The 22,253-nt window shown below is 42.0% G+C and overlaps 1 protein-coding gene across 2 annotated transcripts in view; it reads left to right on the top strand.

Moving 5' to 3' along the window:
- The window catches only part of ADAM22 (ADAM metallopeptidase domain 22), a 661,757-nt gene that overhangs the window by 465,878 nt on the left and 173,626 nt on the right, over window positions 1–22,253 (top strand). For both annotated transcript variants that reach the window (XM_030199706.1, XM_030199712.1), the window contains exons 15-16: window positions 2,135–2,234; window positions 19,843–19,914. In XM_030199706.1, coding sequence (XP_030055566.1) covers window positions 2,135–2,234; window positions 19,843–19,914 — 172 coding nt within the window. The remainder of the gene's footprint in view (window positions 1–2,134; window positions 2,235–19,842; window positions 19,915–22,253) is intronic.

Raw genomic sequence — 22,253 nt, 5'->3', positions numbered from 1 at the left:
GGGCACGCGGTAGTCAGGTGGTAAGGCTGATTTGGTGCCTAAGTTTGTACCTGATGCAATGAGGGTTAAATGACTTGTCTGGCCACCTCTGGATGCCAAGACTGCTGTTCTAACCACTAGGCCACTCCTCCACTCCTTTAGTATAAACATCGTCAATTTATAGAAAGAGAGGTACAGAAGACATTATAACTTACACATAGAGGCAGATTTATAGATAAAATGTGGAGAAGGGAAATCATATGTCCAAATCAGGACATATAGAATTCTCATGCTATTTTACAAGAGGTTCTGCCAGTCTTGAAGCTTCTTTTAAAATATGTGCAGGCCGCTGAGACCGCTAGTGGTAATATCATGGTATTATCACTAGGGGTCTGGTTTCCATATACGGACAAAAATGCCCACATATAAAAGCCTGATCCTTAACTATAATACCACAATATTAGCACTAGAGATTTCATTACCTACTTTGTATTTGGCCAAGACTTGAAGCAGGAGCAAGTGGGCAATGCTTGTGGCCATAGAGACCAGGAACACTAGTAGGCTAAGGCTGTGGGTTAAGGGGTGGGGATAGAGGGACCTACAGGCAGAGGGTTATTTTTGAAGGCCTTGGGCCCTTGGGGGATGCTGCCACATGTCAGGCTCATTCTCACACCTGGGAGGAGGGGCTTCTGGAGAAGGAGAGGACTATCAAGGAAAGATGGATGGAGAGGGGCTGTGAGGGGAGAGCCCTGGGGGAATGTTGTTACTTACAAAAGGTGGGTTTATGCTGCCAAGGTGGGGGTAAAGTTGTTGCCAATGTTCCCTCTAACCTGTGCGGGAGTTCTTTACTTACATTTCTGCCAGTGGGAGGTTCTGTTTCAGTATCACATTTTCAATAGCGAGGAACAGGCAAGCTCTTCAGGAGCCTAGGGAACCTGCCTGTCCCTCGTGATTGAAAACATGCACTGGCAGGAATACAGTTTGGGAACTCCTGCACAGCGTAGAGTGAACATTGGATGATGCTGCTAGAGGGGTTGTTGCTGCCAGGGGTGGAGGTGCAGCCGATGGGGGTTGGGGGAAGCTGGCATCAAGGTAGGGACTTGTTCTGGTTGGGAGCACTGGCATTGCAGGGACCCCAGAGGTCAGAATTTGCAGCTTCCCCTAAAGTAGACACTTAGAGGTGCCTCAGAGCAGGTGTAAATTCCAAGGTCCAGGTTTCTCAATGCAGACATGGATTCCCTTTGCAAAATAGGGAAAGCAAGTCTGAATTTGTTGTCCTGCCCAGGCCATTCCTTCTCCCCATCCTTGCCACGCCCCCTTGCCATCCACCTGTACTGAACTTCCCCACTAGTGAATGGCCCCTGTGCTGAAATAGTGTTTAAAGGTCTGGGCCTCTCCAGACATTTAAATACAGCAATTTACAAGTGCAAATGCTACTAAAATAACTACCATAATGGTCATCATAGCACAGTTAGAAAATCCAACTATAGAAGAGCCCTAATCCAAAGAACACAACAGTACAATCTAAATAATATAAAATACTTATCAAGTGTAATAGAATAGAGCATAATCTGTTTGAAGTAGGCTAAGAATAGGCACCTGCTGGACCTCCCAAACTAGGTGAGCTGTTACAACATTACCTTCTCATGCATAGTAGTGCTGAATATGCATACTAATTTTAGTGCCAGTGTTTAAATTAAGCATCTTGTTGCCTCTGCTGAACAATCAGCCACACAGTGAAATGTATCACTATACCTTGAAGGGCAAGATAATGTATACAAATAAGAAAATTAGCGGGAACCTTTACAATAGTAAGTGAAGTCATGAAGAAAACCTGGCATGGAGTGAGTATGGAAGCTGCAAACATGTTCACTTACCATATACAGATAAAATCATTATTGAAACATCAAGGCAGCAGCATTCAAATAAACTGAAATAATTCAATAAGTAAATTTAGAAAAAATATATAATCAATCTCATAGTTCACCTCATTTCTTGTATTTGTTTTTCTCCTTTTAATGAGTTGTTTTAACTGGCCTCAACATCAATTGCCTTGTTTTATCCTTTAAAATGAAATTAGTTCCTAGTATAATATTTGGCAGTATAGTATGTTAGACCCTTTTGTTTTTTCATTTGCTTGCTTATTGTCTTGCAGTTATTATCTTCCACGCAAGTTCTCCAAGTGTAGCATTGAAGAGTATCATGAATTTTTAAACAACGGAGGAGGAGCCTGCCTTTTCAACAAACCATCAAAGGTAACTAACCATCAGATCATTAACAAGTGTTCAATGGGTCCAGGTAAGAGAATGGATTGCGGAGAACCTTTGAATTGTGAGGTCCCAGGTCCTAGAATAGCTGCCCCCAACAGTCATAAAGCTCTTCATAGAGATGTGAGTGGTAGTTGCTCTCATCTTTCAGTGGCTGAGGTAAATAATCCCAAAAGTCTCTTGGATGGAAAAGGTCATATTACTTGCCAAGGTACTACTGATTTAAAACTACTGTGTCATAGTTACTGCGTAATAGTAGACAAAATTAGACTATAAACATGGCAAAAAGTTGTTTGTGAAAAAACATCAACATTAAAGTTTAACTATGGTTTAAACTATTTTAACTTGGGGGCTTATCAAAATGAAGCTATGTTAAAGAAGGACTAAGAATAGGGATACATATCTTTATTTATTTAGTTCCCACCCAGTCACTAAGGTTCAAGGTGGCTTAAAGCCAGCATAAACAATACATAAACCAAACATATATTGGAATTATCTTTCCACAACACTTGTATAATAAATAGCATGTTGATGTTTAAAGCAATTTACGCAGTCAGGAGAGGCTAAAAAAAAGGCTCACAGGCTGAATATCTGCCCCTAGATATGTCTCAGAAATCAGGATTTTATTCTTAGCTGAATTTTGATCAAATTGATCTCAGATTGGAATAATTAACATAGGAACATAGAAAAATGATGGCAGTTAAAGACCATATGGTCTATTCATTCTGCCCATCCTTGCCGTCTACTATCTCTTCCTATCCCTTAGGGATCCTATGTGTTTGTCCCATGATGTTCTGAATTCAGATGTAGTTTTCGTCTCTACCGCCTCCAGCCATTCCATTCAGCCACCACCCTTTCCTGAGTCTATCACCTTTACCTTCAGCCTGTGCCCCCTCATTCCAGAGCTTCCTTTCAGTTGAAAGTCTCACTTTATGTTCATTTATGCCATGGAGATATTTGAATTTCTCTATTATATCTCCCATCTTGACAAAGTTAGCATTTTTAAAGTCTAGAACCTTCATTTTTGAATGAACTGTATCCCTGTGTGTCTTAATATTGAACCACATCATCTAGTGATCACTGGATGCCAGATGATCACCCACTATAACATCAGAAACACTCTCCTCATTCATAAGCATTAAGTCCAATATGGCTCCATTCTACATGGGTTCTGTTACCATCTACAGAAACAGTTTTCCCTGTAGAGAATCCAGGATCTCCCTTCTTCTAGACAGCCCCACAACAGGGATACCCCAATCAACATCCTGCATATTGAAAGTACCTATTAGTAGTACTTCTCCTTTCACAGCTGTATTGTGGATGTCTTCAATTTAATCTCTGTTCATTTCTGCTTGTGAAGGAAGACTGAATATCACACAGATGTGGATGGATTTTCCATAAACTCTTTCTAGATTAACCCACGGTGTCTCTGTTTTACCCCATCAGTCCTGCAGTTCTGCCACTTTAATATTATGTTTAATATATAACACCATTGGTAAGGTAATATATGGATGACAAATATATATTAGATTCTAGCAAGCAATTATCCATCTACTCCTTTATTAGATGACTAGTCACTAATTATCCCACATGATTTGATCTCTCTCAGTTGGACTATGGAGTCTAATATTGGTTGAATTGTGCAGTCTGCCCAGGGCTCTCCAATCTGATTCTTCTTATCTTCCTTGAAGAGCCTTATTTTTAGCATAACAGTTTGCTTGTGTGAGTGTGACTGGCGGTTGGCTACAGGATTTCACAGAGCACTGGCAGTTTGCAGTGCAAAATCAAAAGAAACTTTAGTGGTAACATAGTAAGTGATGGCAGAAAATAATTAAGCAATACAGTCTGTTCCCCTATCACAGACTCTTTCCAACCCTAGTCAGCAAGCCCAATAACATTCATAGAAAATGAAGGCACTCCTTTACCTTTGCATTCTTCAGTTCCTTCTCATGCAAACCTCTGAGCTAGGGCGACTTCTTACTTCCCTGGGACTCCCCCACAAATACTGCAGCCCAGCCAACACTTTAGGGAGAATTCCTTCACTTGAAGCCTCCCTCCAGAAGATCTCTGAACTTGGGATCTCTCTCCTGGAGAAGTCTTGCCTCAGGGCCTCACTGGTTCTACACTCTCTCAGGGCATTTAACCTTCTTTCCCTCTGAGCCCTGCCCTTCTGACTCAGGAGCTGCTTTGGCAGTTTAGCGCCACCCGCTTTCAGGCAGCTAAACTGCGTCCTCTTAGCGCCACCTGCTATATGGTGGTTAACCTGCACCTTGAGTGAGAGAGTGTTCCTAGGGACACCTGCCGCTATAGCACTCAGTGGCGTAGCTAGGGGGCCGCCAGGGGAGCGGCCGCTCCCCCAAACGGACTTGCGCTGGCTCCTATTTTTTACTCAACGTGTTGCATTTAAAACGCGTGCCGGCAGAAGTCCGCTCTCGCTTCCCCCACGCTTTCAACCTGGCTCCGCTTCTGATAGCACTCATTCCCTCACAGCTTCTTTGTCTTTTGCTCTGTCTGAAAGTGACATGCTAATAGGAGAGGGATTTTGATCCAATGCCCCTTACTGTACATCATCAAGGGGAGAGGAGGAAAGTGTTCTGAGGCAGATTTGACCTTAGAAGGTCATGTGAGTCTTGCCCTTTTTCCTTTAGCTAACCCTTCTCCTCCCCAAGTGATACAGTGCTCACAAACTAAATTTCTTTGTGTCCTCATTTCAGAACAAAATATGTTGCTTTTCAGCCAGTCCAACACCACATGTTCACTTACGTAATCCTCAAGTTCTGCTTTTTTCCATCCTGTGCAATATCATAGTATAACGCACAGTGACATTTGCGAAGCGCTAGGGAATAAAGAGGGGTAAAAGAGCCTTGCCTGATGAATGTTTTTCACCTGTGACGTGGCTGTTGCTTTGCTTTATGGGGGTAATTCTGTAAAGTAGTAATATTTATGCGCCAATTATGTGTGTAAATGATTAGAATAATAGCATATGTGTACATAAATACCAAAATTCTGTCTAAATGCTATTCTGTAAATACGCATTTGTCTTACATAGCCTATATTTTACAAGTAGACATACACATAAGTAGAGTCTGCCCAGGGCTCACATTTATGCACATCACTTATAGAATGCTATGAGTTATGTGCGTATCTCTGGCATTTAGGTGTGAGCATTTGCACCACCTCTATGGCTGGTTGGCATAAATGCTGATGCCTTACAGCATATGTGCATATATACCTGACTATGCAAGTATACTATAAAGGAAGAAAGGCATCTGCTTTACGCTAGTATTCTATAAAGGAATGCAGGCATCTACTCTATACTACTGTTCTATAAAGGATCGTAGGCATCTACTTTACACCAGAATTCTGTAAAGGAACATAGGCATCTACTCTACGCTAGAGCTGTCCAAAAACCGATTCAAATCTATTTTTTAATTTGTTTGGACAAATCGATTTGAATCGATTCATTTTGCAAAAAAATTGGGAGTCCCGATTCGAGATTTACCCACCTCCCTCCTTCTCACCCGCTGTCTCTGAAGCTGCTGCTTCCCTCCCTCCTGCTGTCACCCAAGCCGTGCGCTGTCGCAGAAGCAGTTTCTGTATTGGCGCGCAGCCGGTGTCACGTTTTCAAATCTGGAACTGGGTTGTGAGCCCTTGGGCCACTGCCGAGGAGCGGCAGTGGCAGGCAAAACCACCCCACACCATGGGCAAGGCAGAACACTGACAACAGTTAGGCTTCACCTGTACCTGGCCACTTTCCACCAGGAGTTAAGCTTCCAGCTTCAGGTGGCCGACAGGACTTTGCAGGGCAGGGCAGGAGCTGGATAACAGCTAGGCAGCACAGGGACTGAGTGTCAGAGGGGAAAGGAAGGAACATGGGCAGCAAGGCAGAAAACTGGGCTAGACAATACAACACCAGGCGGGGACAGAAACAGAAAGCTGCAAGCAGCCACTGAAACAGGGAACAAAACACTGACTAACAAGACACAGAACTAAAAGCTGCAGAGCAGCCAGCAGGATACAAACAGACAAGGACTAAACACAAAACTAAAGCCCAGAGACAAGACTAGCAAACTAACTACAACCTAATCTAACTACACACTGACTGGCAAGAACAGACAAGAATCAAGGCAAGGATTCAAAACTAGGCAGCAGAGCAACCAGCACTAACATACCAGGGCCTTAGACGCAATGCAAAGGCAAAGCCAGAGAGTTTCAAAATGGCTAATAAGCCCAGACAGGAAAGACTCAGCTGCAGCAATCACCAGGAAGCTATGGTGGCTGTGCAGGCTCAATCCAAGCAAGCAAAACCTGGCAGCCTGGAAGATCCGGACCGGACTCAGCTAAAATCTGGAACGGGTGATGGTCCATAGCAGCCACCTGTACTGGCCACCAGAGAGCGAGGAGAGCACAGACGTAACAGCCGGGCAGTATAGGAACTGACATCAGGGGGCGGGACCGGCAGTCGAGGCAAACAAGGAGGCTTAATAGACTGGAGTGAATGTGAGCCTTTCGTCAAGTCCACTGTAAGCAAGTAAGTCAATTTAGTTAATCTGTCCACTCCCCTGCACAGCCGTCATTACCGTACGCTCAAAACAAACAAGCAAAGATATGACCTGCTGCTTCCACGTTATTGTTGATCCACCACACTCCGCTCTGCACCTGTAAGTCTAAAGCTGTTTCAGATACACAATGGATTCTGTTTTTTGAACATGTTTCACAAATTATTGTAGCTGGTAGAAAGCGAAACAGCAGTTATAAACTCTGTAGTTTGTTCCCATTTTTCTTCACTGTTCTTCTATATCATACAGAATAGCCAGATTTCAGTGAGGATATCCTGTTTCCTGATGGGTTAATCTTCTTAACTGTTGTAATCTGCCTTGAGAAGCCTGGTGTTATAAAGATAATGGGATATATTGAAATTAATGGAAGTAGAATTAAACTCTCCTTTCACTGGGGCACATTTATTTATTTATTTATTTATTGCATTTGTATCCCACATTTTCCCACCTATTTGCGGGTTCAGTGTGGCTTACAATACGTTGTAAATGATGGAGGTACAGTTTGTTACATTATGATTATGGGTTACATTATGAAGAGTTATAGGAGACAAATTCAGTAAAATCATCTTTGGGGCATAGAAAATGTGGGATGTGACATTGGGGAATGGTAGGGTGAACAGATAATAGCAGGAGAGCGTTAGGGTATAACAATTTATCTGTGGGTTGATTGTGAATGTGAGGAGAGTACGGGGGAAGAGAATTCAGAAGGGAGTGTATTGATGCGTTTCTATTAGTGTGCATGGAAATCATGTGTTTTGATCCTTGCAGTAAGTTTTTTCAAAGAGATAGGTCTTCAGTCATTTGCGGAAGTCGGTTAATTCGTAAATCGTTCTCAGGTTACGTGGTAGTGTGTTCCAGAGTTGCGTGCTCATTTAGGAGAAGGTTGATGCATGTAGTACTTTGTACTTTATGCCTTTGCACTTAGGAAAGTGGAGGTTGAGAAAGGTTCGGGATGATCTTTTGGCATTTCTAGGTGGCAGGTCTATTAGGTCAGACATGTAAGCAGGGGCTTCACCGTGAATGATTTTGTGAACTAGCATGCAGACTTTAAAGGTGATACGTTCCTTGAGCGGGAGCCAGTGTAGTTTCTCATGTAGGGGTGTTGCACTTTCGTATTTTGGTTTTCCGAAGATAAGTCTGGCTGCTGTATTCTGGGCTGTTTGAAGTTTTCTCAGTATTTGTTCTTTGCAGCCTGCGTGTATTGAGTTGCAGTAATCCAGGTGACTGAGTACAAGTGATTGCACTAGGTTGCGAAAGACAGATCTTGGAAAGAATTGTTTTATTCTTTTCAGTTTCCACATGGAGTAGAACATCCATGTGGAATCACATCTTCATCTGTTTTGTAGAAGTTTATCTTTTTGATACACAAATGGATTATTCTGTTTTTGAACATATTTCAGGTGGCTCTCCGACTGTTCCCCATCGCCCCTCCTAAGACCTGGTGGCTCACAATTTCAATCTAGTTAAATAGAATCAAATTGAATCGAAAAACCAATTTTTTTTACAGAATCGAATCGTATCAAATTAAAAATATTTTAGCTGAATTGGACAGCTCTACTCTACACTACTGTTCTATAAAGGAAAGTAGGCATCTTCTTTACTCTTGCATTCTATAAAGGAAAATAGGCATCTACGCTAGTATTCTATAAAGGAACATAGGCATCTACTCTACGCTACTGTTCTATAAAGGAACATAGGAACCTTCTTTACACTAGTATTCTATAAAGGAAAATAGGCATCTACTCTACACTAGTATTCTATTCAGAACATTAGCATCTTCTTTACGCTAGTATTGTATAAAGGAAAGTAGGTATCTAGTATTCTATAAAAGAAAGTAGGCATCTACACTACGCTAGTATTCTATAAAGGAAAGTAGGCATCTACTCTATGCTACTGTTCTATATAGGAACATAGGCATCTTCTTTATACTAGTATTCTATAAAGGAACGTAGGCATCTACTTTATGCTAGCATTGTATAAAGGAAAGTAGGCATGTACTCTATGCTAGTATTCTTTAAAGGAAAGTTGGCATCTATTCTATGCTAGTATTCTGTAAAGGAAAGTAGGCATCTGCTCTATGGCATTATTCTATAAAGGAAAGAAGGCAACTATCCTACACTAGTATCCGATAAAGGAAAGTAGGCCTCTACCCTACATTAGTATTCTGTAAAGGAACGTAGGAATCTAATCTGCACTAGTATTCTATAAAGTAGTCATCTGCTCTACGCAAGTATTCTATAAAGGAACATAGGCATCTATTCTGCGCTAGTATTCCATAAAGGAAAGTAGTCATCTACTCTGCGCTAGTATTGTACAAAGGAAAGTAGGCATCTACTCTATGCTAATATTCTATAAAGGAACATAGGCATCTACCTTATGTTAGTATTCTATAAAGGAAACTAGGTACTCTATACTAGTATTCTATAAAGGATCATAGGCATCTACTTTGCACTAGTATTCTATAAAAGAAAGTAGGCATGTACTTTATGCTAGTATTCTTAAAAGGAAAGTAGGTATCTAAACTATGCTAATATTCTATAAAGGAAAGTAGGCATCTACTGTACGCTAGTCACTCCCCTTTGCATGCCATTCCATGAGCCTCTCCAACTCCTCCACTCAGAGCCCTCCTCTGGATGCACTCTCTTGCAAGCCTCAACCTCCATTGCCTTCATAAAATGGGCATAAGACAAGCACCTTTAAAAGAATTTTACATAGGCACCCTGCTTTGAAATACACCCCATATGGGCAGACTGTGGGCTGCTCTGTATAAAGGCATGGATTTTCTTGTGGGCACTGTCCAGTAGAAAGTGCCAGATATGTGGGTATGTGATTTCTTTCTTGCAGGTAGCCCAGTAGAAATACTTTATCAGATAACTACTAGCTGGAAGGTTGCATTTAAATTAAGTCTTCGGAAGTATCACGTCACACATTTCTATAGCTAATTTATGTTTCAACAGTTTTTATTGATGAAAAATCAAAGCATACATATCCAACATTAAAGTGATACTGAGATTCAAATAGCAAAGCATACATAAGAAAGACAGCATGATAATGTTGGTCATCAAACTAAACAATTGTACCCACCCCTACCCTCTAGTTTAGTTATGGGAAACAATTTTTTATGCGACCAAATGAGTAACTGCTATAAGCACAAAAACACAAGGTCATACAGTGTGATATTGCATTCAAGCACATCCCCCTCTATCCCCCAACCCTCATGAGAACCAAACAAATCAAGTGAACAGCTATAAAATCTAACATTCAATAACTATGTCCTAAAATACACCCTATTAGATATAAACTCCCTCCCCCTCCAAAATAAGGAGGTAATTATCTATCTATCTATCTATCTATCTATCTATCTATCTATCTATCTATCTATCTATCTATCTATCTATCTATCTATCTATCTAGCCATCCATCCATCCATCCCATGGGTATCTCAGGGGAAAAAGTAAGAGCTACCTCAGTTCACAAGAGATGAAAGGTGTACTCCTATCCCTCTCATCATATCTCTATAACTAATTTATATTTTAGGTTTTTTTTCACATTTCATAAAAGTTAGAGGAATGTTTGAAAGCTGTATTTTGTCTGTTGTCTGTATATGCAGAGGTGAACCAGGTGAATAATAAAGTACCATGGTCTTGTGCTGGCACTTTTGCCAAGTTTTTGTTTGAAAAATTGCATTCATACAACAGAGTATATTTACATATTCTAGTACTAGATCTCATATATGCAGGAATTAGCAAAATTCCCCCTTGCAATTCTAAATCTGCCATGTGCTTCTTTTGTGAAAACTGTAAAAGGAAAGATGTGATAAATAGGAAAAGGTACTAAAAGCGCAATATTTTCCTGTTCCATAGCGTCCGCGTCCCACAGATCAATCCAGAGACTTGTGGGTTATGTCCCTCTACCAGCAGGTGGAGATAGAGGGAACTTCAGAGGTTTACTATATGTTGTTTACTATAAGCTGGCTGCACATGACCACATATAGTAAACCTCTGAAGTTGTCTCTATCTCCACCTGCTGGTAGAGGGACATAACCCACAAGTCTCTGGATTGATCTGTTGGGACTAATGGAAAGAAAATTATCAGGTAAGGACTAATTTTACCTTTTCTGTTTTCTCTCTGTCTCTTTCAGTGCTCCCTTCCCGTGCTGTAGCCCCTTCCCCCCAACCTTTGCACATGGCATCAATAAAGTGCTCATATCACATTTTCCGAAATAAGAACTCAAATAAAGTTATCTGACTGGCTGCTTGTCTTCTGTGATCCACTGTTGAATTAGAAAATGTTCAAAAATCGAGGGGTTAGAGGAGAAAGTCCCCAGATTTGAAAAGAAGACCGAAGTATATTCTTTCTTTATGAATCTCAGAATTACTTGTTTGCAAATCATGAATATTTGTCCTTCTGTAAAGCACTTGAATCACAACAAGAATAAAAGAAGCTGCATACTTTATTTTTCCTTTTTGGATAGTTTGAAGCATAGCTCCTGGTGATCAGGTATTCAGGTATTAAAAGAGCTTCTCCTTTGTAGCCAATTACAAAGAAAAGCTCTTAGTTTGTCTAAATGCTTTTCTGGTCTTTCAGATGTACATAATTAGCATGAGGGAGAATCTGACAAACCCAGGCTTTGTCCTCCACTGAGCGTATGATTACAGTATTGCTTCTGTAAAGAGCAGTGGTAAACAGCGCTTCTTTGTCTTTATCTTCCCTTCATTATTTCACTATTTACTCAGAGTGGCATTCAAGTTCATTAAATTAATTAAAGGAAATTAAAGCATACACTTACTAAGAATAACTCAAATGTTCAGTGCTTTCTTTCTTCTTTAGGAAAAGTGGGAAAAATAAGGTAATTTGTAAGTAATACTGTAATTTGTTTTCATCCAGATATCAGTAAATAAGCAGAATACATCGCAAACAGTGAATCAGATGTTTCAAAATTCAAAAATACATTTTTGTTTTCTGTAAAATGAAGACATAGGGACTGATTTAATAAGGGACCCTTTTGCTGAAATGCATTAAGCGATGTATGGTTGAATTAGCATGTACTGTTAAAGTGTAGTAACTGTTACTGCAGTGGCATGACAGCACGTGCTAATTTGCACTTTAATGGCATGTTTTGTTAGAGGGCAGAAATTGGATGGGTTATAGGTGGAAAATGGGTGTGGACTGCCACTGAAGTTAGCACATGGTACCTACCACATTCTGTCACTTGTGCATCTAGTGCAGGCGCATTTACTACATCCTCAAGAGTTTTATGTTTCAACGTTTTTATTGATGACAGTGCCATACATAAATCTCTTAATATTTGCTCATTAAACATGAATTAACCAGTGAAACCAATTTCTACTTACAGTCATCAAACTTTTTCTCTGATTGAACCCTCCCCCCACCCGCTCAGTAGAATATCAACATTTTTATGGATGACAATTCAACAAAGAAGTCTTTCAAAGTTTGAAAATCCATAAGTACGAATGCAAAAATATACATTCAAGAAATGCAGTATACGCCAACTCAACATTAGCAGTTTAAACTTTAATCCCATCCGCCATCAATCCCACCCCTCCCCCACCCTCTCTATACCCCCGTCCACCCTCTTCCTCACCGTCCCACACCCTCCCCCCCTCCTCTCCCATGCAACGCTCAAAGTATTAATTGGTCTGAACTACTTTTGCCAGGGGGGTTTGTTCAAAATTTGACTGCGTGCTCATGGTGAAATAATATTTAAATACGCCCCCCACACCCCCAGGAACCTCCGTTGCCTTCCCGGAGACAGGCCCGCACCTCTGGCCTCCCAGGTCATTAATTCATGTAGTTTATTCCTCCAGTGCCAAAAGGAGGGAGGGTGATCCTGCAACCAATACAGAAATATACATTTCTTCCCTACAATGCATGCCTTCCCTAGAAACAACTTCTCCCCTCGTGTGCCCAAACTCCACAATCCAGGTGCACTAAATATTGCTCTTTGAAAAGTTAGCCGAAATCTTTTGCCCAGTACCTCTTGTAGGAACCGGGAGATCGCTGCCCAATATCTAGAGATACATCTACATTGCCATAAACCATGAAAAAGTGTAGCCTCGCCGCTTGTACATTTAAGACAGTAGTGCGAATCAGTTACCCCCACGTGAACAGCCTGTCTCTGGGAAACATAGGCCCTATGCACCGACCTGAAATGGCACTCCTGGAGTTCTGCACAATGGACCAACTGTGGACCACTTTTAAGAGCTGTCAATAGCAACTGCGCGGACACCGGTTCTCCCACCTCTCCATTCCATCTGTCTGCCACCACCTGTAAATCACGAGCTTTCTCTTTATTGCACAATTCTCTATGGAACCATGCTACCGACACTTGGCCCACTGCATCTCCTTCTAGTAGTGCTCTTAGCTGATCGCCCAAACCAGCCGACAGGCTCTCAGGTGGTAGCGATCGCACGTAATGAGTCAATTGCCCATATGCCAGTATGCTCAATGGGCCCCGCCCTCCCAACCCCGCAAAGATCTGATAATCCACCAATGTCCCATCCTCCTGGAGTAGGTTTTCCAACCTGAACACTCCCTTATCCTGCAATTGACGAAACACCTTAGTTTCCCTTCCCGGTACGAAATCTAGATTATCTTGTATGGGAAGCCATACACTGCTCATGGGATTCTGCCACCATAATGGCAACAGTGCTCTCCATAGCTGCCATATTGGGCACAACAGTACACTGTCCCGTAAGTGTTCTGGCAATCGCCTTCTGGGAGCATGTAGCAGTGAGGCTACATTCCAGGGGTCAAAATAGCTTTTTTCTAACTCCATATCTATATAGGTGCTAGTTCCTAGCAACCAGTCTCTAAGATGTCGGAGTAAACACGCTTGATTGTATTTCCTAAAATCAGGAAACCCCATTCCTCCAAATCTGGAATTGCCCACACCATTTTCCACTTCATTTTCGCCTTCCTGCCCCCCCCCCCCCCCAAGCAAAATCTGGCCGCCAATTTATAGAACTTCTCCAGATCTCACTTATGTAACCATAAGGGCAGAGCCTGCATTACATAAAGCCACCGTGGAAAAATAAGCATTTTTAGCAGGTGCATCCTTCCATAGAAGGACACCGTTAGGACTGACCACTTTGACAATTGGTCCTTCGTCTCCTGTAAAAGTTTAGTTATATTTATCTTGTATAACATTGAGGTGTCCATTGTCAATTGTATTCCTAAGTATCGAAACTTCCCTACTGCCCATCGTAAGGGGAAATCCCCTCCCCACATACCTCTCACTTCTTCCGAGCTAGCTAATGCCTCCGATTTCAATAAGTTCAATTGAAAACCGGAAAAGTCCCCAAATTCTACTAAACTTTCCATTAGATTCCCCAATGAGGTCTTAGGCTCTGTGATAAGCATTAATAAATCATCTGCAAATGCAGCAGTTTTGAAGGTGTGTTTCCCTATGGTTACTCCTTTTATACCTTGATTAAATTGAATCTCTCGTAACAAAGGGTCTAAAGTTAGGACAAAAAGTAGTGGCGGCAGGGGGCATCCCTGTCGCATTCCCCTACTTATCGGGAAGCTATCCGACAACGATCCATTTGCATACACCTGCGCTCGCGGCTCTGCATATAGTGCTCTGACTGCCTCCTATACCATATGCTTCCAGGACCCCAAACATGTATCCCCAGTCCACCCGATCAAACGCTTTTTCAGCGTCGAAACTTATTTAGAGAGCCGGGATCTTTTCCTTCCTAATTCTTTCTAGTGCCGCTAATATCCTTCTCATGTTCTTTGTTATTACCCGCCCCCGGATAAACCCCACCTGTGAGTCAGCCATCAGAGAAGGTAGCACCCCAGATAGTCTGTTGGCCATAATCTTCGCGAGCAGCTTTACCTCCACGTTAAGCAACGAGATTGGACGGTAGGATTCCGGCCTATCTGCTGGTTTACCCGGTTTTTGGAGAACTATTATTTGAGCTATATTGAGATATCGGGGCAACCTTTCCTGTTGTATGATATTGTTATATACTTCCACCAAAACCGGACTAATCTCTGATCGCAACAATTTATAAAATTCAGTCCTAAAACCGTCCGGTCCCGGGGTTTTCCCCAATGCCCCTTGCTGTATTACTAGTTCCACTTCTTTCACCATCACCGGGGCATCTAATCTTGTCTGATCGGAGTCTGTTATGCGGGGCAAATCCATACTAGCCAGATATACCTCGCTATTCTCCTGTAATGTATTTTGTGCTTCATAAAGTTGGGCAAAAAATTCTGCAAAAACCCCGTTTATAGCTTTATCTGTATGGTGTCTCTTGCCATTGGAGTCTATTAATGTGGTCACTTTTGCTCGCTCTCTATTTCCTTTAGCCAGACGAGCCAATAATTCACTACTCTTATTCGCAAACCGGTAGAGCTGATATTTGTAGTACGCTTGCGATCGTTTCGCCCTATCATGCAACAATTCATTTAAATGTTGCTGCGCTTCCAATAATTGTTTTTTCACCTGTATAGTTGGCGTCTCTCCAAATTGCCTACGGAGGAAGGTCACTCGCTGCTCCAAGCGTGCCACCTCCCTGCGGCGCACCTTTCTCCGATGGCTGACATATGAGATCACCTCCCCTCAGAGCACCGCTTTTGCTGTCTCCCAATATAGATCCGGTTGAGCCCTATGTTGAGCATTAGCTTCTGCATAGAGTTGCCATTTCAAGGCTAAAAAGGGTAAAAAATGACTGTCCCTATAAAGATATGATGGAAAGCTCCAGCCACCTTCCCCAGAGACAGGCTCCCCAGTAAACTTCACCTCAACCCAGGCATGGTCTGAAACCATTATGGGGCCTATCCTGGATTCTTCTACCTGTGTTAATAGTTCCGGAGAGATCAACATGTAATCTATCCGGGACAGTGTATCATGAGCTCTAGATATGTTTGTGTAGTCCCTTTCTAGCGGGTTGAGCGTCTGCCATACATCTATCACTCCTAACGCAGATTCCAGTAAGAGTACCCCTCATTCCTTTTGCGCCAGATCTCTATCAGTGGGCGCAGAACGGTCCAATTTTGGATCCGCTACATCGTTCATGTCTCCTCCCAACACGATCGGTATATCACCCAACCCCAAAATCTTCTTAATCACTCCTTTAAAGAACTTTCTTTCAAATACATTTGGGGCATATACATTACGTAAAATCATCGGCTGACGTTCCAGCACTACAGATGCCAATATATATCGACCTTTTGGGTCCACTATAATTTTCTTTGTTTCCAAGTGTAGTCCCTTCTTTACTAGGATCACCACTCCTCCCCTCCGCTGGAGCCTCATAAATAGATCCTACCCACCACTTTTAAATTTTTGATGTTCTGCCGCTGAGAGGTGCATCTCCTGCAAGAAGGCAACCGAGGCTCCCCTGTCCCTTAGAACCTTTAGCAGTTATTCCAAGACGTGAACTTCACTCCTAGCATTTCATCCTACTCCTATCCATTCCCATTGAAGCCTACTTTGCAAAATAATTTTTCCCCTCACCCCATACCTGAGAGGATGTCCCAGCCAGCATCCCCCCAGCACGGAGCAAATTGATCTTATGCCACAGTTATCCATATTGACTCCCTTCAACCCTTCAAGCGTTGCCCCCCCCCTCCCTTCCCTTCCCCCCTCCCCTGTCCCCTTCTCTTCCCTCCCCCCCTCCCTCTCTCACCCTTATCGTTCCGGAAGCTACCCGGATCCCTTCCATACTTGAGCTTGAAGCTACCCTACTCCTGTCCACCAATCTCCCCCCTTCTTCAGTCTCTTCCCCTCTCTCTTCCTCACTTGTAGTCCTACTATTAATGTGATTCACCTCTCATGACATGCGGTATATTAATCTCCCCAATTCAACAAAACATTTATCAATGTCTCCATAAGAGGATTACATACCTCTCAGAATCTGCCCTTCATAGTCATCCCTCCATTATTGAACTTTATTCTCCCCTGCAACCTAAACCTATAATTCCCTCTCCTCATTTTGAACATTCAACTCTCACACTCCTCTAATCACTCATTACAAACATTCTTTGTTCCTTTATAATCCTATCCTACCTTTCACCCTAAACATTCTCTCTCTGGGTCACGCTCTCTATAACCACCAGGCTCTCCATTCTATGACTATTATTGAGCTCTCTTTCTACACATTTAACAGTGAATAATTTAAAAAAATGGTACTATCTGTGTTTCTTTTGCAAGTGAATATCAAACTTGTAATTATAAAACTAATAAACAAATTTACATTAAAAAAAAAAGAAGGCATACATTCCCCCTCCCTCCCACCTCCCCTCACTGTTACATAAACATTGCCCATTCACCTCAGGTGCTCATCTCCTTATTCTCCATAATCCAGCACCTCTGTGATTATTTCCAATGAAGTGTCAAATCAGCAAAAGTCCATATTAGCCTTTGTAGCTTCTTTTCACAAGGCTTCCATCGTTTAAACGTCTCTCCCTGCTAAGTACTCTGTATTGCTACAGTCTGTTAGCCATCCCGTCACTCATTCTGATGCAGACCTCTTGTTCTTTAACTGAGCCATAAAACTTTTTGCATCTTCTACTCTGTCAAAAAAATGTGCTCGATCTTGATCAATTATTTTTAGCTTTGCCGGGAATAGCAGGCTGAAGTGGATCTTTTGCTCAAATAGCTGGGCGCATACTGGTACAAACGCTTTCCGGGCTGCCGCCACTTTGGTAGAATAACCTTGAAATACCAGAATTTTACTATTCTGGTATCGTAATTGTTTACCTCCTCTGGTCACTTGCAGTACCCGTATTTTATGCGCATCGTTGAGTATTTTGAGGATGGTCACTCTGGGGCAAGTCTCCCCCTCGCGCCGCAGGCCCAATCTGTGTGCTCGCTCCACGTGGAGTTCTCCCGCTAGTTCAGGAAGTTCAGCCGCCTCTGGAATCCATTTCTCCAGGAAACTCCGTAAGTCTTTTTCCCCCAGCGCTTCTGGTAAGCCCACCAACCTTAAATTATTCCATCGTGACCGGTTTTCGATATCTTCCAACTTCTCCTCCAACATTTTGAGGCGCTGTTGCATGGCTGGGCTCTCATCTGCTAGCTTCTGTACCGTGTCTTCCACGTGTCCAACACGCTGCTGTACTTCTTTAAGACCCGAGGCCATAGTAGCATACCGTTCCTCCATGCCGTCTAGCTTCTCTAGTATTTGTTGAAACTTGCAGTCCACCGACTGTTCTACTGCCTCAGTCACCTCTCGGATGATCTCCGCCGCCCATTGTGAACTCGGAGTCGGAGAGGGCGGTTGACTCTTCTCCGCTCCTCGTCCCTTCTCACGGCTCTCCTTCCTCACCGTTTTGGATGCCATCCGCTTCGCGATTCTTTATGCGGTGAACACCCCGACTTCCACTTCGTTCCTGTTCTTTTTTAAACCCGTTTCGGGGGGAGACAGGCGGATATTTCTTTTTGATTCTATCGGGTGCCTCGGAGCAGCAAGAGCATGTGTCCTCACTCCTCCATAGCCAAACCAGAAGTCCTCTCCTCAAGAGTTTTAATGTGTGGTAAAATATATCTCAGTGCGGTAACTACAGAGACATGTCCACTTGTGTAATCAATGTTACTGGTGTCTCTTGACTTACTGGAATAGAGCTGACATTTATACTTCTCCTTTAGAAGGCTATTAGGCTCATTTTCAAAAGAGAAAAATGTCCAAAAAGTGGCATAAGTCTGCATTTGGACGTTTTTCTCAGAAAAACATCCAAATCAGCATTTTCAAAACCTATTTTTAGACGTTTTTCTCTGAAGTCTGCCAGAAGTGTGTCCAAATCTCAAGGGGGAAAGCCAGGGGTGTGTTCAGGGCAGAACTTGGGCATTCCCAAGACTTAGACATTAAACAAGAACATCCAGGACTAAAACTTAGACATTTTGAGCTAGACCAGTTTTTATAATGAATAAGGTACAAAAAGGTGCCCTAAATAAACAGATGACCACTTGAGGGAATCAGGAATGACCTCCCCTTATTCCCCCAGCAGTCACTAACCACCTCCCACCCCCCAAAAATGTGATGAAAAACATTACTTGCCAGCCTCTATGCCACCCTCAGATGTTATACTCATGTCCATCAGAATAGCATGCAGGTCCCTGGAGTAGTCTAGTGGTGGGTGCAGTGCACTGCAGACAGGTGGACCCAGGCCCATACCTCTCCCTGTTACACTTGTGGAGGAAACTGTGAGCCCTCCAAAACTCACCAGAAACCCACTATACCCACATACAGGTGACCCCTTCACCCGTAAAGGTTATGGTAGTGGTGTACAGTTGGGGGTAGTGGGTTTTGGGGGGCTTAGCAAACAAGGTAAGGGAGCAATGGTGAGATGTGCACCTGGGAGCATTTTATGAAGTCCATTGCAGTGCCCCCTAGGGTGCCCTATTGCTTTCCTGAGGTTTCACTTTTCCATTATTCTACCTGATGCCAAGCTTTCTATTTTTTATAGCATTGCAACTGAAGCTTTTACCTCCTCAGTGCATGTAACTGGTTTCATCCCTGTGTGGATTCTCTGATGGTGTGTGAGGCTTTCTTTCCAACCAAAACTTTTACCACACTCAGAACATGTAAATGGTTTCACTGTATTGTGGATTTTCTTGTGTATTGCGAGGTCTGCCTTCTGCCTAAAGCCTTTACCACATTCAGGGCATATATATTGTTTCACTGCAACATGGATTCTCTGGTGAACTGTGAGGCTGTCCTCAATGACGCTTTTAGCACACTTTCTATATGCAACTGTTTTAACTTCTGAATGGATTCTATGGTTCATTGCTAGACCAGATTTAGATTCAGATTTAGACGTCATATCGAAAATGCCCCTCTATATTTGCTAGGTGGGATGGCTTACTTTTAATTTACTACTGTTGTTTTCAAAGGTTTACTTGGTTTTAGCTTCCTGTAGAATCCACTCCAAGACTCTCCATTTCTACAGAATTTACTTTTTTGGCAGTTGCTGGTTGGTTCATGGCCTGCAGCCTTAACTGTAAAAGATTAATGTATCATGCTCGTAAACCTTTTATTCATGCCTTTTGTGATTTTCTTTAGTTACTGGAGCCTCCAGAATGTGGCAATGGTTTTGTTGAGGCTGGAGAAGAATGTGACTGTGGAACCCCTGCGGTAAGTGCACAGAGAATGGACCAGGAGTCTATTGCAGTTGTTGAAGCTCTTCCTAAAGTGGCAGTAAACCTACAGGAATAGCTTGCCTGTAAATGGGTCTTGCAGTTACAAACTCGCACACAGGGCCATTTGTTGCACTGGTTGCTTGTCCTAAGCATGCACAGCTGTTGATGGATAGTATCTGTAAAGATAGAAAATGTCATGTTTGTTTATTTACCTGTTGATGTTTTATCCTGTGATATGTGCTTGATTAGTTTGGAAGTGCTATAGTGTTGAATTAAATTTGCATTGCTTGCTGCAGACTTTTAGCTGTAATGAAATTCACTTCCTCCATGACATTTTTAGTGTGCTCTTCAAATTAAAAGAAGGCTTAGTTGGTTCTTTGCTTCTTGGTTCAATGTACCACTGTGTGAAGGCGTGGCCTAATGGTTAGTGCAGCGGGCTTTGATCCTGGCTACCTGGGTTTGATTCCCACTGCAGCTCCTTGTGACCTTGGGCAAGTCACTTAACCCTCCATTGCCCCAGGTACAAAAACTTACGACAGATAAACTACCTGCATATAATGTGTATAGTGCTGTATACATCTTGTAGCACTATAGAAATGATTAGTAGTAATAATGTGTTCCATTTACTGCTGCTTGCTCCATGTTACTGGAAATTTTTGAAAATGAAATGCCCTGGTATTATAAACATCTTGAAATACAGCGTTCTGAATCTTGCTGCAGGAAAGAAGGAAAATTGGATCATGGGGAAAACTGGGAGTAATTTGAGAATCTGTGGAGTAGCTGCTAACTGTGAATTTTCAATGGGCCATGGCTGGTCAGGTCCCGCTGAAAATTTGCAGATAGCCAGTTAAGTACCATTTAACCGGCCAGGTGCCGTTCCTGGCCAGTTAAATGATTACGAATATCGGGGGGGGGGGGGGGGGGGGGGGGAGTTATTTGGACTTTTTTGTGTGTTTATTAATGCCATGATTTTTTTAATTGTACTGCAGTTTGGCACCTATGGTGATGTGGGAAATCAAATTTGAAAAAGGGAGAGAAGGCAAAGGGAACAGTCAGGAAACATGGACAGTATTTATAACTACATATGATTTTTCATATACAATATTAGTCTATGCTGAGACTTTTGTATCATTTTCTTTTATCTGTACACCACGTTGATATTTTGCATGAAATGTGTTTAAGCAAATTATTATACAGTAACATTACAGTGAACTTACATGCATGTTTAGAAAAGCACAGTACTCACAAACACTTGGAAAGTAATTTTCAGCAGTAGCAGTCACCTTAGTAACTGAAATACTGGCCATGGTACATAAATTAATAGATATATTAGCACTAAGGGGCAAATTCTTTAAGAAGATGTATAGTTTTAGGTGGCAGGAACATTTGTAAATGGTAATATTCTGGTCATTTGTGCACATAAATGACATTCAGCAGAAAAATACGTACTGTTTTGATAACACATACGTACTGTTTTGATAACACATACTTTGCCAGTAGATGTCTGCATGGGCAAAGTTTAGTGTTGTTAGTAAGAACTTTATCACTTTCAACTTTAATAGTAAAAATAGTCTTACACTCATTTCTAGCTTTCAAGTAATTAGCTAATAAGTGACCAGACTTATTACTTTCAGAGTAATATTTGACTGATTGCTAGCCTGATGCAAACCTTCTAGACTTTTAATAGAAGCGGCTAGGTTACATAAGTCATCAACATTCTTCTTTTGTGTAGATGCAGCAAAGGATATTATTGTACCTCAGATATAAGCCTTAAATGCATCCCATATCATTATCCAGGAGAAGTCTTGCAGTGTATTAAATTGAAAATATTCCTTAATGGCATTAGAGACTAGTTCTTGAAAATCAGGTTGAGCAATTAAAGAGGCATTGAAACGCCATTGAGGTTGAGTTGGACGGTGGCCTATACCATCGAAGTGCATGGTTATATGGGCATGATTTATAAGGTTATTCCCTCAATACTAGAATAAATGACATTATTTAGTAAAGAGGGGAAGACCAAAAAATAATCTGTATGGGAATAGGTGTTGTGAAGTGGAGAAAAGAAAGTGTAATCTTTATCAGTCAAATGTGCAGTCCTCCATACATCCTGGAGATTCAATTCAGAGATAATATCATGTAGTGAAGACCATGCTTTTTATTTTTTGTAAGAGTAATATGAGCATCTGTCCATGACAGGATAGAAAGCTAAATTAAAATCTCCACAAATAACACAAGGTACAGAGCCCTTGTTAGTAACTAAGTCAGCCAACGTTTGAAAAAACTCAGGATCATCATCATTTGGAGCATATATGTTAAACAAAGCAAGCAACTTAT

Source organism: Microcaecilia unicolor, chromosome 1, assembly GCF_901765095.1.
Source record: "Microcaecilia unicolor chromosome 1, aMicUni1.1, whole genome shotgun sequence".
Classification (NCBI taxonomy): Eukaryota; Metazoa; Chordata; class Amphibia; order Gymnophiona; family Siphonopidae; genus Microcaecilia; species Microcaecilia unicolor.
This window is presented reverse-complemented; position numbering and strand designations above follow the sequence as displayed.